The 19,850-nt window shown below is 39.6% G+C and overlaps 1 protein-coding gene across 8 annotated transcripts in view; it reads right to left on the reverse strand.

Annotated features, from left to right (window-relative positions):
* The window catches only part of PACRG (parkin coregulated), a 512,994-nt gene that overhangs the window by 225,110 nt on the left and 268,034 nt on the right, over nt 1-19,850 (reverse strand). For all 8 annotated transcript variants that reach the window (XM_032337981.1, XM_032337979.1, XM_032337974.1 and 5 more), the window contains exon 3: nt 10,910-11,081. In XM_032337981.1, the coding sequence (XP_032193872.1) occupies nt 10,910-11,081 (172 nt within the window). The remainder of the gene's footprint in view (nt 1-10,909; nt 11,082-19,850) is intronic.

Genomic DNA, 19,850 nt, shown 5'->3' on the forward strand with positions numbered 1-19,850 from the left:
AATATGTGCTGGAGACTGATAAAAATTTCAGTAAATTTAGAGACTACTTGGGGGGAAATTTACATCTTTATTACGAAATCTTTCCATTAGAAACCTGCATCTCTTCAATTTTCCTTGTCATCTTTAAGCTCCTCAGGAAAGCTATTATTTTTCATTTAGATTCTGCATAATTTGTTAGGTTTACTCAAAGGAATTTTATACTTTGATACTACTTGTCTAAAGCCATTTTATCGAAATAAGCATTCTAAAAATTCTTGATAACGTATACTTAAAAACATATTATTTTATATATTTATTTACTGGTGAACTTACTTAATTCTCTCTCTCTTGTTTTTTTTAAGTTTTTATTTATTTATTTGACAGAGAGAGAGAGATCACAAGCAGGCAGAGAGGCAGAGAGAGAGGGGGAAGCAGGCTGCCTGCTGAGCACAGAGCCCAATTCGGGGCTCGATCCCAGGACCCTGAGATCATGACCTGAGCTGAAGGCAGAGGCTTAACCCACTGAGCCACCCAGGCGCCCCCTTACTTAATTCTCTTACTGGCTCTATTGTTTTTGAGAGAATTAAGTGGGTTTCTATAAATAATTATATTATCACAAATTGTTAAATTGGATTGAAATGGACATAAATTTTACTGGTCAAGGGGTGTTAATCATGTAATTCATGAATTTACATAGTATAATAAAATCACAATATGTTTTCAAACTAAATGTTGGTTTTAAAATTGTAGAAATTTTTCTTTTCCCAAGCAGAATTCAGCAGCTAAATAAGTGTGATATGGCCGAGTTCTCATATTCTTGGGCAATTAAAGCATCAGAGATTTAGCTCAGCTATTATGGGCATCCAGGAAACCTATGATAAAGGCTACAATTTTGTCTTTAGTTCATTGTTTTCCAGTAAGCGTTATGTTAAAATAAAAGCATCAATTTTTCTCTCATCCCATACAGAAGGGAACTATCTTTATAAAAAAATGCTTGGGGCGCCTGGGTGGCTCAGTGGGTTAAAGCCTCTGCCTTCGGCCCAGGTCATGATCTCAGGGTCCTGGGATCTATCAAAGCTTGTTATGAGAAGTAGTTAATTTTTACACTTTCTCAATTGACAAGAATGTATTCTGACTTTAGAACCATAGAACACAAGTTAGCATTTGGTAAGTGTTTGGCTTTTCTTTCCCTTATGTACTTGGTTTTAAAGACAGATACATGATAATTTTTTTAATAAGTGGAAGTATTCATTACCAAAATGGTCTCAACGATGGAATCCCTAGCATGAAGAATGTTACACTCACAACTTTGTAGACATAAAGGAACCTGAGTAACAATGTAATCCCACACACGCCTGCTCTTTTTGCAGCCCAGTTTGGGCCTTTGCACACTTCCATACATCACAAACATCTCTGAGAGTAATGAAGAGTAAACTTACTCATACTCTGCTTTGTCAGGAAACTGTCAGGGTTTGTCTTTTCACACCTTGCTCCCTGGTCCCTAGACTGCCTGATGGTTCAGTTCAGCCCAAAGGAGTGGGCCGCAGGTGGGTTGATGACCAAAGCAAGGAGCTGGCCATCCCTGACCTCATTCCCAGAATAAGACCAAATCAGTCACAGTCTGCTGTGGCAAGCAGGCACTACATCTAAGAATTGCAGTTACATTTCTTCCTCTGGTCGAGGAAAGCTTTCTAAATTTGCCCCAGCTTTGAGACAGTGGAAGTAGTAGACTATAAAGAAGACCACAATGTATATAGGCTTTTCACAAAACCAGGAAGTTGGGGCACTGAACAGAAGGTGGATTAGTATATCCATTTCCAAGAAAGAGCTCCACTTCCATCCCAAAGCAGGAGTCTGAAGAACTGCTCACTACTAGGTTTGGCATCAGTATTTGATACAATTCTGGAATGGATTATTTAAGCAAGTTATCTGAGAACTCCCAAGAAAATTGCAGTGATTATTACGAGCCAGGGTGAGTTCTTCATGTATTCTGGTAAGTTTACTCATAAAGGAGATCATAGACAGACTCTATCAGCAAGGCATCTGGAAAGACTTCCCTTTTAAGCAAGGCACAGAAACGGCTGAAGAGTTAGCCTTTTTTTCCCCCGGGTGAACAACTGAATCCAAGAGATATGCCCTGATGATTTGGTCCTACTACAGTACCACTGAGGTCTCTACTTGATCTAATCAATTTTCCATCTAACATTTGTATTGTAACTGTGATGAGAATTATAGAATCCAAATCTATTAATTTTTCAATGGCCCAAAGCTAGGAAGTCTGTAGAGATATGACCATGACGGAACACCAAGAAGGTAAAAATGGTAATTTGCTATTATTACCACTTTGACTTGGCACTGTGCTAATCATTCTACTCATGTGGTCGGTTAATCTTTACTTCATCTCTGGGCAATAGGTTTTATAATCCCCTGGGATAAATGAAATAATTCACTTGCCAAAACCACACAGCTAGTTAATGGCAGGCTGAGGTCTGGTTTGCGTGAGCTCAAGGCCTAGGCTCAGGGTGGTTAGACTCTACTTCCTCCCAACGTCTCACCCAGTCTTGGTGAAAATGGAGCCATTTCACATTCAGGAGAAATGTTCAGAGCTGCAGAGCAAACACAGACTCTATCGTGGACTCTGGGCAATCAGACTACACATCTGCTAGGTCCTGAGCTTAAGCAGATTTCTCTTAAGGAATGAGTCATTGTGATGGAGCTGAGTTTTCTGGCATCTTCTGAGAAAGTAAGCAACACTCTGTAGTAGCACTATTCCCTGACTAGAACTCAGCCCTTGTGGGGAAGGATTAAGATTGCCAGATGAAGTTTTAGCTTTGGTGACTAAAAACTGTTGCCCTAATCAAGACAGAGAATGGTTATGATGGTGATGCTAACATTTATGACGCTTACACTGTGTGCTCTGCTAAGGGCTTAAAATGTATTAGCTCATTTAATCACTGAAATAACCTATAGATTGGGTGCCATTCTTCTGCCAATTTTATAAACTGAACCTCCAAGTGGTTAACTTGTCTGAGAGCTGGTAAGTGGTAGAGTTAGGATTTTGACCAAATAGTCTGACTTTAGACTCTGCTCTTAACCATCACACTGTACTAGAAAATTGATGAACTTTGCTTATTAGATAATGGCAAATGGACAGCCAATACACAGTGAATTTGGTTTGAGAATGTAATTTGCTATTTTTAGGTCTTTACCCGTTTTATTCAGCTGTGTTTTTGGCACAGACAGCTATATGTTCCATTCCCATTCGCTCTTGTAGCACTCATCTTTGTTTTGCATCTCTCTGACTCATTTTCCCTATTCAGAAAGGGCTGTGCCTGATTTCTACCCCACATCCTAGGCCCAGAAGGAATCCTTTCTCTGGTAAGCGACGAGCTAACTATTCACACGTTTCTGGGGTCGGCCGACCCCTGCCTGTTGTCCTTGTACCTCCTTAACACTTATTTCCGGGCGGGAATTCTTGTAGAGCAACACTAGTTTCATGGCAGGATTTTTTAAATGGAGAAACAAGGGCAGTAGGGTTAACAGATAGTGTGAGAGAAATGGGTAGAGAGGAAAGAAGGAAGAACAGCAATCATCAGACAACTGGACTTTAGAATCCCACCTGACTACAACCGCTCATCTTCAGCACGGCACTCACCAATTGTTAAGAGCCTGCTTCTCACCTGGCCCGGGCATTTCCACACATGTACTCATGTAACAGTCACAACTCTCTGAGATATGATTAATTTCATTATTCTGGAGACGCAGACTCATCTCTTGAGCTCAGAGCGTTGGACTAATTTGCCCAAAGTGGTAGAGTGTACGATAGAAGCAAAGACCAGGCCCCTTTCCAGTGGCCACATTAATTCTCAAAAAGGACAGAGAGGTGGTCTTTAGCATCAGCTGCTGAAAGATCACAAGATGGAGGGGACTTCCTCAGTATATTTTAAGCTATAAGATGCCAGATTTCATTTTTCTTGATTGCTGTGGGTTCTCATCTGGGAATCTGAATTGGTCAGTATAGCCTAGGTTTGCTGTAGTAATAGATTAACCCTAATGTCTCATTGGCTTCACTCAGCAAAGGACCATTTCACATTCATGGTAGACATCCAACTCAGGTTAACACAGGGTGGGGAGAAGAGAGAGGAGGAGGACATTGGCTCTGAACAGCTTAGTTTGGAGGGACACACACCTCTTCTATTCACAGCCCATTGGCAAAGTTAGTCCCATGCTTCCACAGAACTGCATAATAGAAATGCTGGGGAGCTGTGAGATGTTTGGTGTAAATGTCTCAGACAGAATTCATGTTATTTAGGGAAACTAACTTCTCCTTTCCTTTAACCTGTACTATCATTGCATGACCTAGGTTCATCTGGCCAGTGTGTTCCATCACCCTGACCACAGTTCAAGACTGGCATATGGTTTAATAAATACAGGGACAATGACACTTTTTCCTTCTTACAGGTATACATAAGTAAGTAAGCAAGCATGTAGTCCCTGGACCTATTTGGAACATTCAGAAGCCAAGAAGGGAGCCAGCTTTAAGATACCTTGCATAAAACAGAACAGAGAATGACAGTGGTGAGCCACCAGATTAAACCGTGCTTGAAATGAGACCCATCTCTGGATTGTTCAGTTACAGGAATCATCAAGCAAACCTGACTGACAATTTGAATATTTTTTTTTGATTTAGTAATCAAAATAATCCTAATATATCTCTTTCCCATATTTTCAGAATTAGGTATTTTATTTTTTGTTAAACATCATTACTCTTTTATAGTTATAATTATCACTTTAAAAATAATTTGCCTGGATAATTTCAAGGTATTTAAGTAAAGTTATTAGATCACAAAGAGTAATGCATTTCAGTTGTACATGCTCCTTTCTAATTAAACAGAATTCTCAGAACAATTTTTTATATTGAGATATGAATTCTCATGCTTTATCTTTACCTGGTATATTTTTTCCACTGAGTGTTCTTTAACAAGAATATCTTGCTTTTTAAAATGTTATTGCTACTTAAATGGCAAGTCCCTTTAATTGTGTCTGCATGTTTATCCTTTATAGCTGGGTGACCTCAACTCATTAGAGCTCTCCAAAGAGGCCACTCTCTTATGCGCTGTCTATTTGTAGATCGGTGATATTTCTGTAATTCGTTTTTTTTTTTAAATTTATTTTTAGCATAACAGAGTTCATTGTTTTTGCACCACACCCAATGCACCATGCAGTACGTGCCCTCCATAATACCCACTACCAGGCTCCCCCAACCTCCCACCTCCCGCCCCTTCAAACCCCTCAGATTGTTTTTCAGAGTCCATAGTCTCTCATGGTTCACCTCCCCTTCTAATTTCCCTCAACTCCCTTCTCCTCTCCATCTCCCCATGTCCTCCATGTTATTTGTTATGCTCCACAAATAAGTGAAACCATATGATAATTGACTCTCTCTGCTTCACTTATTTCACTCAGCATCATCTCTTCCAGTCCCGTCCACGTTGCTATGAATGGATAAGGAAGATGTGGTCCATATACACTATAGAGTATTATGCCTCCATCAGAAAGGATGAATACCCAACTTTTGTAGCAACATGGATGGGACTAGAAGAGATTATTTCTGTAATGCTTTAGCAGCTGGAGTCAACTTGCCTCCTAGCAGACCATCTCACAAATGTATGTTTCTGCTTATAAACAGAAAGAATCACATGAGAGAATGTAAGATGAATAAACAAAAAATTACTTTCACCACACACATAATTTCTCTAGTAGATGGAAAGCATTATGTCATTATTCTCTTTATTTGCTGTTTCATATCAGGGATTCTTACAAAATAGTTTTTGTATGATATACATTATAGTGGCAAGCCCAAATGGCCACTTCACACTTGATTATGACATCTATATAAATTTTCTTATGAATAGTAGTTATGCATCCGATCAAATTAATTTTGTAAGTATTTTGATGAATTGACGATGTACTAGCAATCCCATTAGATGATGTTGGGAATATATTACTTACTAACATTATTATGTTCTAAGTGACACAACAAAGGAACATATAAGAGTCTGTGGGAGAGGGAAGGTGGGGTAGGGAGAAGGCTAGAGATTAGGGTAAGCAGGGAGAGAAGAAACAAAAGAGGCTTCAAGGAACAATTCCTACTGGAGCTGAGCTTTGAAGGTCCCTTACCACTGAGGCCCTGGGGAATGTGAGAGTGGGCATTCTGCAAAGAAACCAAAGGTACAGAATCAGAAAAGAAATTTTATAGAACATTTAGTTTGGCTAGAGCTAACAGAGCATACAAAGGGAGAGACAGTTGACCTTTGAACAACACTAACAGCAAGGGTCCACTTATAGGCAGATTTTTTTCAATAAATACAATACAGCACTATAAATATATTTTCTTTTCCTTATAGTTTTCTTAACATTTTTCCTGCGCTTACTTTATTATAAGACTATAGTATATAATCCTTATAGCATACAAAATATATGGTAATTGAGTGTTTATGCTACTAATAAGTCTTCTAGTCAACAGTAAACTGATGATAGTTAAATTTTAAGGGAGTCAAAGTTATATCCAGATTTTCAACTATGCAAGGGGCTGGTGTCTCTAAACTCTGCATTGTTCAAGGGTCAACTGTAATAAGAGATAAGGTCAAAGACAATCAGCAGCCAGATTGAAAGGATTCCTTGAAAGGAATTCTTGAAGGTCATACCAAAGAAATTATTAAATTAAATTTAAGTAGCTGTTCGTTGTTTTAAACATGATGCTGTGTTTTTTCCAGGAACCAAGGCTCATATGATTACATTTTTACCTAGAACATTTTTATCGAGACAAATTGATCCTCTCTACATGTGGATTTTTTTACATTAAATTCTACCTTTCTACAATTAAAATAACTATTCCTCCTTTTTTCTCATTCATCCTAATTTGTTATTTATTTTTAAACTATTCAAGTACTATTTAGTTTTATATAGAGTTTATATTCAGTGTTCTTTCCACAAACTAAACTGAAAGTTAATTTTCACAAATAATATATTTGATTTCATGTTTTTCACCTTATTTTATGCTTTTGACACTTAGCACCTCCTTACTGTCTGCCCAGTTTTTGTCTTTTTAATGTATAGGCTCTGTTTTAACTACTTTGATCTTTTCCATGATTTAGAAGGCTTATACTCAATTTCCTTGGATTTTTAGACATAATACTCCAAAATAATTACTAGAGATTTCATGCAGTTTTGAAACTCTTTTCCATCAACTCTTTAAATTTAACTCTAGATTTAGTGGCTTTTAATATCAACTGCTTTTCACACTAGGACATCCTTATTTCGGGGTCCTTAACTTGGCTTTCCCTCCCGAGAGCTGGAGCACAGTCTCAGTAGCTTCTTGTGTGAGACAGGTGGGCATTTAACTTATAAGTTCTTTTTTTTTTTTTTCCACAAATGTTCACGCAGTTACGTACATCAGGTCTTCTACTCATGTGAATGGGATGAAACGTACCCAAGGTGGTTCTCTTCCAATGCTCACTGTTGTCTGGAATTTACTGTTGGTAAAATTCTTAACCCCAGTTACTTTATTTCTTTGTGTGTAGCTTTCCCCCCCTCTTGTGGGTTTTGGCCTCTGTCTCCCAGATGCCGTATCTTCCTGCATCTGGAGGATGTCAAATTCCTATGGATTTCTTCTGGCTCCTGAACTAAATGTTGTTGAGGTATTCTCTTCCTCTCATTGTCCAAGATATTTCCTTCCTTGTGTGTAGCAGCCTTTTAGGAATGGCCCCATGTGCTGGCATTCAGGGTAACTGCTCTTGCTGCTGCTGAAGACAGAGATTCCCAAACCCAGTGCTTGGGGCTGCTCTTGGCTTCTCTTTGTCCTCCTGGTCATTACTGGAATCTCTGAGTTTAAAGTACAGAGTTTCTAGAGGCTTCTTCATGGTATTGCTCTGCTGGATCCTGATGCATGTGTGTTTTTGTGACCAGATAGAGTAAATGGAAATCTACATCCCACAGTTCAGCTGGCTGAGACGGTTCATCTCATCCTTGCCCTACAAAGTTCTGCTGTTGCTGTCAGCAATCAGTGCTCCATTGTCAACCCTGACTCCTTTATATGGGTATTTTTTGAAGCTTCTGACCCAGAATAACTCAAGAAGGTAGAAGTCAAACAGTGGGAGAAAGGGGAGAACCCTAACCACCACAGAGCGGCAGAAACAGAACGAGTATTAGATGCACACTCCTCTGGTCATCACTGAATGACCTCACTTGGGGTCTTGAACCAAAGACAGAAGAAAGAAAGTGCTTTCTTACTTGTCTTCATTTTAGAAAGCCTAGAGACACTGAATCTGTCCATTCTTCCTATCAGAACGATCAGCCTTGTAATTAGCTGATGTCAACCCCAGACTCGAGAAGTAGAGAGGCAGCTCAGTCTCGTTCTTATCCTTGTGGGGAGTGCACGTATTTTGCTTTACTAATATATAGATATTAGTTAGAATTGGAGGAAAACTATTTAAAAACTGCTAGCTGGTGATGGTAAGGTTATTTTTGCCCTCGGAGATAGTCAAAATTATACTAATAGTACAACTTGAAAAATCAGCTACACATGCTATGTTATGCCAATTATGCACCTCAGCCTGCTTCCAGATCAATTAGCCTCAATCCAGAATTCACCTGAAAGACGTGATGCACGTAATGTTTTTCACACTGTGCTGGAACTGTGCATGATCTTGCATAATCAGTATTTCTTCTGAGTGATGTAAGTAGATTGAGAAGCAAACCAAGTTAGATTCAGGATCAGTATGTAACAGCAGAAGCCCAGGAAGGAAAGCAATGATATCTACCAAAATAAACTCTCATTGCCTTTGGAAGATTAAATTATCAAATTCGTAGTTAATTTTACCTGACAAAACATGTTTACTGAGTTCTTAATAATGTTTTCACTTGTGAGCAAATTACCTCTAATATGTGAGTACTGTAAATTTTGTCCTTAGAACACATCACTTCTCTCAACTCATTTAAATATGTTTAAAATACAGATCAAAGTTGAAAATCAATTCACCTGGGTCTGCAATGCTGTATTTTGGTATGTATTAAGTGTAAACAGTAAAATCAAAATATTACTTAGAAACTCTCTTTCTGCCCTTCAGTGATTTCAATGGAGGTACAAGTGAAAAAGTCCCGAGAAGACAGTGAGCCTAAGAACAACAGGTTTTTTCCAAGAACAGAACAGACTTCTGGATGTTGTTGCTATTCTGTTGGTGCAGGAGAAAAAGGATCGTGTCCTCTAAAGATGGTTCCTGGGGAGAATGTTCTGGGCCTTTTTATTTGTCAATAAAACTTGTACATCATTCTTTAGAAAATGTAGCATTTCTGCTAGAATTTAACATATTCAAAAATCGTGAGCTGTTAGAATAAATCACATTCAGAAAGGACTTTCCTGCCACTCAGCATTATATGTTCTTCCTGAAGGACTTCAAAGATCATCATTCAGCTGATGCATGAGGGGCAAGGAAGCCGCTCTAAAGTGTCATTTCTCTTCCTGTGTTACTTTGCACAGAAGGTAGCCTGTCTTTTTACTGGTTTTCCTTCTATGTCTTGGTGGAAATCTGGAGTGGTCAGTTACAGATCTCTTACCAAAAAAAAAAAAAAATACTCAAAAAGATGAGAGCAAGTTTCAGAGTTGATTCAGTATAAACCATGACAGCAGAAAGACCAAAAATCGAGAATTCTAAGAACAATTCATTCATATCAATAAAAAGGTCACCACAGATAAGATGAAATAATCCAGGCAGTGGGAAAGGACCCAATGTTAAACTGTTTCGTTCTTGTTTTGGTCAAAGCACATGGCAAGGTAGTTCCCAGACAGTGAGAGTGAGGTTCCCCCAGATCCCAGGAGACTGAGCAGGTGTCCAATCAATCATTGCAGGAAGGGTTCACCCGGGATGAGGGAGTGAGGCAGAGCCGCGGTGGGGGAAGCAGGCCCAAGGCCTAGGGCAGCTGGGAAAGGAATGGATGGCACTGCCCAGGAGGTGCTCAGCGCCACCCCTCTGCTTTCCAGCAGCACAGCGTGGATGGCAACTCTGGTGTGGACAGAGCCTGGGGTGTGATGGTGGGTGGCGAGCGCCTAGGCCTGGCCATTGCCAACTTGAGGGAGGCTGCCATCCCCTCCTAGAGCCTTGTCCCCAAAAGATGGCCCTATTAAAAGGGTCAGCAGCAGCTGTGGACTGAAAAGAAGAGGTTGGACCCAGATGACTAGACCCAATGACTCCCCAAGGGCTTCTTGGGCAGTCATTATAGACCATCTCAATGGCAAATGAAAATCCCAGAAACGCTTTGGAAGGGGCTGCTTTCAGACAACTAGTCCAGAGAGATTCATGCCTAAGAGTGTGGCATAGGAAGAAAGTATTTCATTTTATTAACAAAAGAAATAAAGTCAATGACAGGGTTATTCTAGAGTTTCCTCAGGTAACCTATCACAGAAAAAAAAAAATTTCCAAGTATTTGGTAACATTATTTTTCCCCATTTCAGACTTTTTTCTTTAAATTATGAATCCTACTACCTAAAAGATCCTAAAGATAATTGGGTTTACATTGTAATTTAGGAATTAAGGATGTCATCTGAAAAGAACTTATAAGTTAGAGATGGTGTGGCGTACACACACACTTGACTTGCGCATGTATAAATTAACATTAATGCTTGCATCATTACTCCGAAGCATTTTAAATTACTATAAACCCCATGCAATTTAGTTTATTTACATGGTGAAACTTCAGTGTGGTATCAGCAATGGGATAGAGTAGATTTGGGATGTCTGGCCCAGTATGTCATCCTATAAAATTCCCGCAAAACCTGGGGATAGCCTGAGTCCGTTGTGTTTTATTGCTTAATTAGCGAGTTGTCAAAAAGCAGCACCTTCTAAACCGAATGATGCTTTTTCACCTGTTCACTTACTTTTTATCGGGATAATGAGCTGTGGAATGACAGGAAGAATCTTGTTCCCCCCGTGTTCCAGCATGTCGTGGATTCCTTGCCGAGCAAAAAACTCGTAGGGAAATGTCATTTCACAGAGCCCATCAAAAAACAGAGGCAGATAATGATGGTAATCCAGCTTCTCAATCTCTACCTGAAAGGAAAGAGAAGAAATGCCATGTGAAGACAGCAGTGGGGCAAAGCCCGGCCAGACCGTCAGGAGGCTGTCACTGGCTTAGGAGGAAGACATTCTTCAGGACTTTGGGAAGACTTTTTTATTAAGCAACTCATCTAACAACCTGAAGTGCATTATCATGTCTTAATCCCATTAGCAATGGGGTTACAATCATTGACCTTTACATGTCAACAGATTGGAATAATCAATAATCAATAATCAACATTGGTATTGGCTTAGGGGTTCTTTGGTTAATATTTTACCATTTGGCACAAATGCAATACCTAAAAGGATTCAAGAAGTCCACCATATGTATGTCAAAAAGATATATGCAAGAATAGAATAAAAAAGGGAGAAAAAGTTGAAAAGAGGATTTCATCTGAATTTCTAACAAGAATCTCATAGGAATGGCACACCAGTATACTCTTGTGAAATGTGTCTTTTCAGGACCTGGCAAGTATGAGAGTGAGGGATAAAATAGGGTTATGTGCATGTTCGCTGGATCCTGCATGACAAGGAGAATGTTGGTGCTCTCAAGTCGCCTCAAAATCAAAATATCCCAATCTTGCTCAGCTGCTTCATTCAGGAACAGAGATATGTCACTTTTCCATTGTTATATCCTTCACCCTCAATAACACCTCCACAGCTTCTTGTCCTGATCTTTGTAAAACCATCCAGCATCAACAGTGAATGGAAACGAAACCTCTGGGGTTGAGAAAAGACATGATGTGTTGCGAGCTGCAGGAGATCTCTTCTAGCCCAGGTCCTTCACTGTATCTATGACCTCACTTGCCACCTGCAAGGTGACAGAAGTGATAGTGATATCATGAATGGAAAGAAGCCAACAGACTCAGACTGAGGGCACAATCGATTTACAGAGCAAAGGATGCAGCGTCTCCAGTGAGAGGTGCAAATTCCCCAGGTCTTCAAGTCTTTACGAACGCACCCAGCTTTCAATTACCACCTTATAACTGAGTGAGGAGCCCATCAAGACCTTAGAGAAACTGCCTTTTACATTAGGAGGTTTTTATACCTTCTAGCTCTCTCTCAGCTTTTTGGAGTCTCTAGCCACAGGCCTGCCTGCCCCTGGGTGTGAGAAACTGTGGTGAGAAACCACCACATCTCCGAATGTCACTGTAGGGTGAGTCAAATGTCCTGCATTGGCCAAGCAGAAGGTCTGTCTCTAGTCTGCTGATTGAGTGCCCAGCCAATCAGGGACATAAACAGTCAAGAGCTGAATGTTTGGATGTCCTCTTGGAATTGGAGTTTGGCAAATGAATCCCAGAGGGAGGTGTATATGGACATCAATTTTCTTTTATATTCCTTGTATATTTATAAAATTTATTTTGTTCATAGTAAAATTTTATGGAATATATATCCAGTGCCTGCCTTCTCAAGGATTTTTGTGTATCTGAAGACATTTTAGAACACTGTTTTGTACAACTAACAAAGATACTGCTACATCATTCAGCTCCAAAAGGTACAGTGTTGCTATCACTAATTTTACCTTGTAGCCTAACTTAATAATATAAATGCCATCTGTATTATGTTTGTCTGTATTATTGATGTTTTTCTAATTCTTTCTGTTTTAGCCCACCATCATACTTGTACATATGTGTCCTATAATGAGCAAGTTATTAAATTTTGTACTTAGTCTGATCTAGGACTTTTTATTTTAATACATTAAGTCATTCACATTTATCTCTATGTCTACTTTAGCTTCTGTCATCTTATTTTTTGGCCATTGGTGGTTGTTTTCCATTTACTTTTTCCTTTCTATTTTGCAGGGTTTTTTTTTAATGTAGGTTACTTTTTTTGAGGGAGAGGGCAGTGATTTGAAAGATAAGATAGCCTGTTTAAATATTTTATTACTGCTATCTCATGTCTTTGTCAAGTATTTAAAAATAAATTTAGGTCACTTGGAGAAGAAAATTAAAAATCTACTAAGACTGCTGACATGCCATTTTTTTCCTTGGAATTCCATTGATTTATTTCTTTGTGTGGTTTGGGGCAACAATACTAAGAACATCCACGATAGCAACATTAAAAACATGCCCTGTTTATGATACCAGACGCTATTTTCAATACTTAATGTGTATTAGTTCATTTCATCCTTTTTTTTGTAATTTTATTTTTTTTCAGTGCTCCAAGATTCATTGTTTATGCACCACACCCAGTGCTCCATGCAATACGTGCCCTCCTTAATACCCACCACCAGGCTCACCTAACCCCAACCCCTCCCCTCCAAAACCCTCAGTTTGTTTCTCAGAGTCCACAATCTCTCATGGTTCATCTCCTCCTCTGGTTTCCCCCACATCCTCATGACAACTCTAAAAGGTGGGTGTTATGCGTATCTCCATTATCAATATGGAGAAACTGAGACACTGAGAGGTTCAATAACTTGCCTAAGTTCTCCAGCTAGAGAGAAGCGTTGCTGGGATCTGACCCCAAGCTATCTGGCTGCAGGATGTGATCCAACCTCTGAGGCTATATTGTGAGGCACGTAGAGGCTCAGCATTATTAACTCTCCTGGGGACTACTCCATGTGTCCTCACATCTCCGTCCCCTTTACCATTACTAACACAGGGTGTCCTGGTCCATTCAAACACCAACACTGCCATAACCAGCTTGTCTGTTGTGTCTTCTACACTTTTACTTTCTTTCTCCCTCTGGCATTATGTTTTAATAGTATCTTTCTTTTAAGATTTATTTGTTTGAGAGAAAGAGCACAAGCAGGGCGAGGAGCAGAGGGAGAGGGAGAAGCAGATGCCCCACTGAGCAGGGAGCCTGACATGGGGTTCAGTCCAAGGACCCTGGGATCATGACCTGAGCCAAAGGCAGACGCTTAACCAACTAAGCCCGGTGCCCCTCACAGTATCTTTCCTAAGTAGCTGAAGCCTGCATTTGTTTTTTTGCCCCTCCCATTTCACAATGTGTCTTAAAACAACAAATATAGAGCATACATGATTCTTACTCTCCGAAGTTTTGAAAAGAAAGAAAGAGAAGCAATGGAAGAAAGAATAAAGGAAGAGAGAAAAAAAGGAGGAGCAATTGAGAGGCAGAGAAATGGAATGAAAGACCCAGGGAGAGAAACTGAGAAAAGATCATCTCTAGGTCTCTAACTCTGAGCTCACAGACCACAGCAGCTCCTTTCTACTGGCTATTCTTCCTCTGACCCATTTGTTATTTAGCACATCTGCTGCCACTGTAGATCTGTTGCCTCAAACAAGGGAATAATGACTTGCCCCTATATTTTGAGGTAAGAAACTCCTTGAAACAGTACAGATATTTCTCTACTTACTATAGGATAAAATTTTTTTTGTACATAACTTTATTTGCTGCTTGTATATCTTCTTGGGTTTCTCTTGTTACTGTGCTATTGCTTCAGATGACAAATGTGGTCTAGGACTTGGGAAGCCTTCCTACATTCCTTTAAAATCCAGAGCTTTCACATGTGTTGTGTTTTGTTTAGTAATATGTCTGAGTTCTCTTTGATGTACTTTCCTTTGTTTCTGATAAGCTCCTGACAGCTCCCGCCCAATTTCACGTGTCCACAGTTAAGTTGTCTGTGTCCTCACATTCTCTCTTCAGCCCACTTTGCCCATGCCACTGCAGGTGACCCTTCCCAGGTCACCAGTAACCTTCACTTTGTCCAACTCTCCTGTCCCTTTTCTGTTCTCATTACATGACACCCTTGACCCTGGCCGCCTGACACCATACCTCCAGCACTGGGGGTCATCCTTGATTTCCTCCCTTCAAATCCCATGTTCAACCCATCAGTAATCCAACTGAATCTACCTCCAAGCAAATCCTGATCTCATTTCCTTTCCTGCCATTTTGCAGATTGCCAGCTTAGTCTAAGACTTACCTTGCCTTTCTTTGATTACTGCAACATCTCCTAACTCATTTCCTTGTTTCCATTTCTGCCTTCCTATTTCCATTCTCCACATGAATCCTGACCTATGGTTGCTTCTGACTCAGGTCTCAACAGGGCCTCCCCGATCTGTCCCCAGGTCCCGTTGCTTCACACCATCCTTCCACAGTACTGCTCTCTGGAGACACTGAAAGACACTTTTGTCCCCTGACCAGCCTAGCCTCACCCAATGCTCCTTAGAGAGTATCTTTGAAAGAACTGGTTCTCTTCTCCCCAGAACTCTCGGTTGCTGGTAACTCCTTTCACGTAGAGTTTAGCTCAGTGAGGCCCTCTTACCGTGGCCTACCACCCTGTTTGATTTGTTATGTGGCTTTTATCATTTATCCATCGCTGTTTCTTAAGTTCTGTTGTTTAGGGAGTTGTCATTGCCTGAGAGGGTGGGGGCAGATAACAGGTGAATACTCAGCAAGCATGTGTTGAATTTCAATTCTGACCTTTTGGAATCTTTCGTCTGTGCTAACTCTTTGAGAGGCAGACTCAGCAAAGGGCACAATGGCCCGATGACAAATGGTCATCTCTAAAGGTGAGATCAGGGACCACAGCAGAGTGCACAAAGAGCCTGGTGGTGAACACTGGCCCTGTAGCATGATGGGGCATATAGGTTTCCATAGGTTAATGTTTTCTACAACTTTGCGTACTCTACAAATAAAAAGCTATGTCTTCTCCATTAGGACTACAGTGATTATTTACATTTCATGAGTTTTATGAGTATTTCTTTCCGCAAGATTTTATTTATTTATCTGACAGAGATCACAAGTAGGCAGAGAGGCAGGCAGAGAGAAAGGGGGAAGCAGGCTCCCCACTAAGCAGAGAGCCTGATGCAGGGCTTGATCCCAGGACCCCGAGATCATGACCTGAGCCAGAGGCAGAGACTTCCCACTGAGCCACCCAGGCGCCCCTTATGAGTATTTTCATAGACAATCAGAATGGCTTGCTTCTTAGTGCTTCTATTTACCCTCATTTAACTACAAATAATTCAAGGATTAATTTGCTATTCTGTTTACTTTTTAATACTTTAGAAGGAAAAGTTTCTGGTTTCATAGTATCATCAAAAATAAATGCATTAATGTGTGCCCATAATAATATATTGGTAATAGGGGCGCCTGGGTGGCTCAATGGGTTAAGCCTCTGCCTTTAGCTCAGGTCATGATCCCAGGGTCCTGGGATTGAGCCCCACGTTAGAGCTCTCTGCTCAGCAGGGAGCCTGCTTCCTCCTCTCTCTCTGCCTGCCTCTCTGCCTACTTGTGATCTCTCTCCCTCTGTCAAATAAATAAATAAAATCTTTAAAATATATATATATATATATATATATATATACGTAATAATACAAGGACTTCCTTTTTCAAAAATCTAGATGTTGAAAATAGCTCAAGATAAAAACAAAATTTAAAGATAAGTGAGGAGGTCTCTTATTTGTCTTTGTGCGCGTGTCTGTCACATGGTGACTTCTTTAGAGTTTTTCTAAATCAATGTGTTTTTTTGTTCATTTAGATTTACAAAAGGTCATTTTTACTGCTTATTCAGCAATAAACCTTTTTTTTTAGTTATATTAATCACTTTGCTCTTAGGATAACTTGTTTTAATGACATATTACACTTTTATTTCTTTAGTATTACTATAAAAATAGTAGTTTTCAAACTTTTATGAAATTTGGGAATCTTTCTTCAACATTTATGCAAAAAATCCAGAATTAAAAGAAAGCTCTTTGAAGTAGAACACAGAACAAAGACGATTTTGGTACATCAGATAAAATTACATAGTAATATACTGATTGATCACCATTTGGGTGTTAACTCCAGAACATCAAGTAGTTTTACTCACAGAATCTCTCTCTCTTTTTAAAATTTATGTTTTATAACCTTTTAAAGATCACATAGTACTCACAAGTTATCTCTAAATCTTACAATGACCTTTGGTCAAAAGCAATAAAATTCTAACTTTACCAGCCTATCATATATAACTTTTTATCCCCATAACAAATGTGTAAGGTAGTAATGCTATACTGAAAAGTCAGAAACACAATGAGGTTAATGATTTTCATTGAAAATTCAGATTAGAAACTTACTCTTAAAATTTCCATATCCTTGCTTCAATTAGCAAATGAAATATAACTTGAGTATCTGTTATTACAGCTCCTAGCATAGGAATCGAAGATCTTGCTTAGAATCATAAGCCAATCTGAAAAAGTATAACTATCTATTACTATATTATGACTTTATTTGGACTTATGCCATTTTCTAAAGTAAAGCTTCAGCTCCACTGTTCTTCCTCGAGGAAGTGGGTGAATTCCTGCAAGAGGCCTGACCAATGACACAGGTATTAAGCACTGTCTGTGGATAGTGTATGGAACATATTTCAAACCTAGATGTACTTTTATGTTTCAAGTGCATATAGATGTTATGTATGACAAATACATAACAGGACGATAAATAACTGAAAAATGTCATTTTAAGCTTTTTCAATGATAGTACTTAAAATTACGCACTAATGCATGAAGTCTTTGACGCAAAAAGAATTCTGAGCATGAAAAATGCTCTTTAATTTCAAAAAGGAGACCTCACACAGGATGGCAGACAAGACTACTGTGATCCTTAGGCTCTACAAAGCCCAAAAGATACCAAAATGTGTTCAATGCAAAGCCAATGTCAGAAAAGCCTCAGACGCCGGAGATACAGACTAATTCAGAGTCACAGGGCTGGTGCCATGTGACTTAGGAGAGTATCAGATACAGACCACATCTCGAGGCTGGGACTGAGGTTTCAATGTCTCCAGAGTTCAGGAAAACAGGGCATTTAGCAAGAGAAGGGGGGTCAGCTGAGACTCTTGCATAGGACTGAGGCCTACAGGGGCTGCCCCACCTTGGGAAGGGAACCAGAAAGTCTCTCCTTGAGTTTGTGGAGACAAAAAGAAAACTTGTGGAAGAGAAAGAGAGCTTGATGTGTGACAAAGCTCTTGATGGGAAAGATCCCCTCTGAGAAACAGAAACCCAAATGGAAACCTAAAGTAAAAACAGCAAAAAAAGTATACATATATTATATATATACTGTATATATAGTATATATATATATTTCTCAGACAGTGGAAAGGAAACTTCTGGGACCCAGACAAAGCAAATGGAAAAGAGTTCATACTCTTATGAGCTAGGTGCATAGGGCTGCCACAGAAAATGTAACTACAGCTACAACTTACCACCGTCATGGTGACAGAGTCATCGTAAGAAAGACTAAATAAACCAGTGATCATGGGAATGAGCTCTGGAACTAGCACCTAGAAATTACAGAATTTTTGAAAAGAATATTTTAAAGTGGGGACACCTGGGTGGCTCAGTCAGTTAAGCAACTGTCTTCAGCTTGGGTCATGATCCCAGGGTCCTGGGACGGAGCCCCACACCGGGCTCCCTGCTCGGCCAGGAGTCCGCTTCTCCCCTCCCTCTGCCCCTCTCCTCCTGCATGTGTTCTCTCAGTGTCCCTCAAATAAATAAATAAATAAAATCTTAAAAAAAATAATTTTTGGAAGTGCTTAAAACATAGAATATTTCATTTTTAGAAAAGAACGAAATAAAGTTTCCAAAGAATATAGAGCATCATTAACCTCAGAACGCAGTTGTTGGAAACAGATTGACCACAGATGAAAAGAGGAGGGATCTGGGTCACAGGAGCTGGAAAGCCAGTGCAGCACAGGGAAGCCCCTACCTGATTGGCTTCCATACCCATGAGACCCCGGGGAGTTCCAGATAGACAAGGAAAGGAGGTGTTTTGAGAAATCAAGGCTGGGCATCTTTCATAATTGAAGAAAGATGTGAATCTTCAGACTAAAAATTCAAATCTGGCCATTTTTCAGAAAAACTATAAAACTCCAAAGTCAAGGAAAAGATTTAAAAGCAGCTAGAAATAAAAGACAGGTAACATGTAAAGGATCAAAATTAGGCTTGAAATTATACTTCTCATTAACAAAATAGAGGCCACACAAGATGGTAAAAACCACTAGACATGCTAAAGGAACAATAATTATTAATCTTCAGTACCATACTCAGCTAAACTGGCTTGCAAGATAAAGACAAACTAAATGTATTTGACCAACGGAGCTTTTTTTTCTGTTTGTTTTAAACCCAGACATTATCATCCTCACTGAAGGATAAAATGGATAAAATGTGCTATACATGCTGAACGTGGGACAAAGAAATGAGATGCAAGAGATAACATTTGAGGGTGATTTAGCTATCTACATAGAATACCCAGAGAATCTACAAACATAATTAGTAAGAGTTCAGAAAAATTGCTGCGTAACAAATGGATAAGACCAAAGAAGCATTGACTATAGTAATTTTTTTTTTTTTTTTTTTTTTGACAGAGAGAGATCACAGTAGACAGAGAGACAGGCAGAGAGAGAGAGAGAGAGGGAAGCAGGCTCCCCGATGAGCAGAGAGCCCGACGCGAGACTCGATCCCAGGACCCCGAGATCATGACCCGAGCCGAAGGCAGCGGCCCAATCCACTGAGCCACCCAGGCGCCCCTATAGTAACTTTTTTTAAATCCATTATGGTGAGGTTAAAACGTGAAGTCGCAATATGAGAAAGGAAAAGTACAGAAAATGACAAGAAGGTGATCCGGGTCAAAGTAAGGTCCTTGCATTGAGAGGGATAAAGATAAGGTTGCTGGTTAACCTCAAAATTAATTAAGCATATTATAATGCAAGGGTACCCTTCAAAAGAACAGAAATAGAATTAACTTCCAAGAGAACATAATGTAATAGAAGGAATCGGCCCAACAGAAGGCTGGTCAAACATCCTACTTGGATGTTTGGAAAACAGGAAA

The sequence above is a fragment of the Mustela erminea genome, chromosome 4, assembly GCF_009829155.1.
Source record: "Mustela erminea isolate mMusErm1 chromosome 4, mMusErm1.Pri, whole genome shotgun sequence".
Taxonomy (NCBI): Eukaryota; Metazoa; Chordata; class Mammalia; order Carnivora; family Mustelidae; genus Mustela; species Mustela erminea.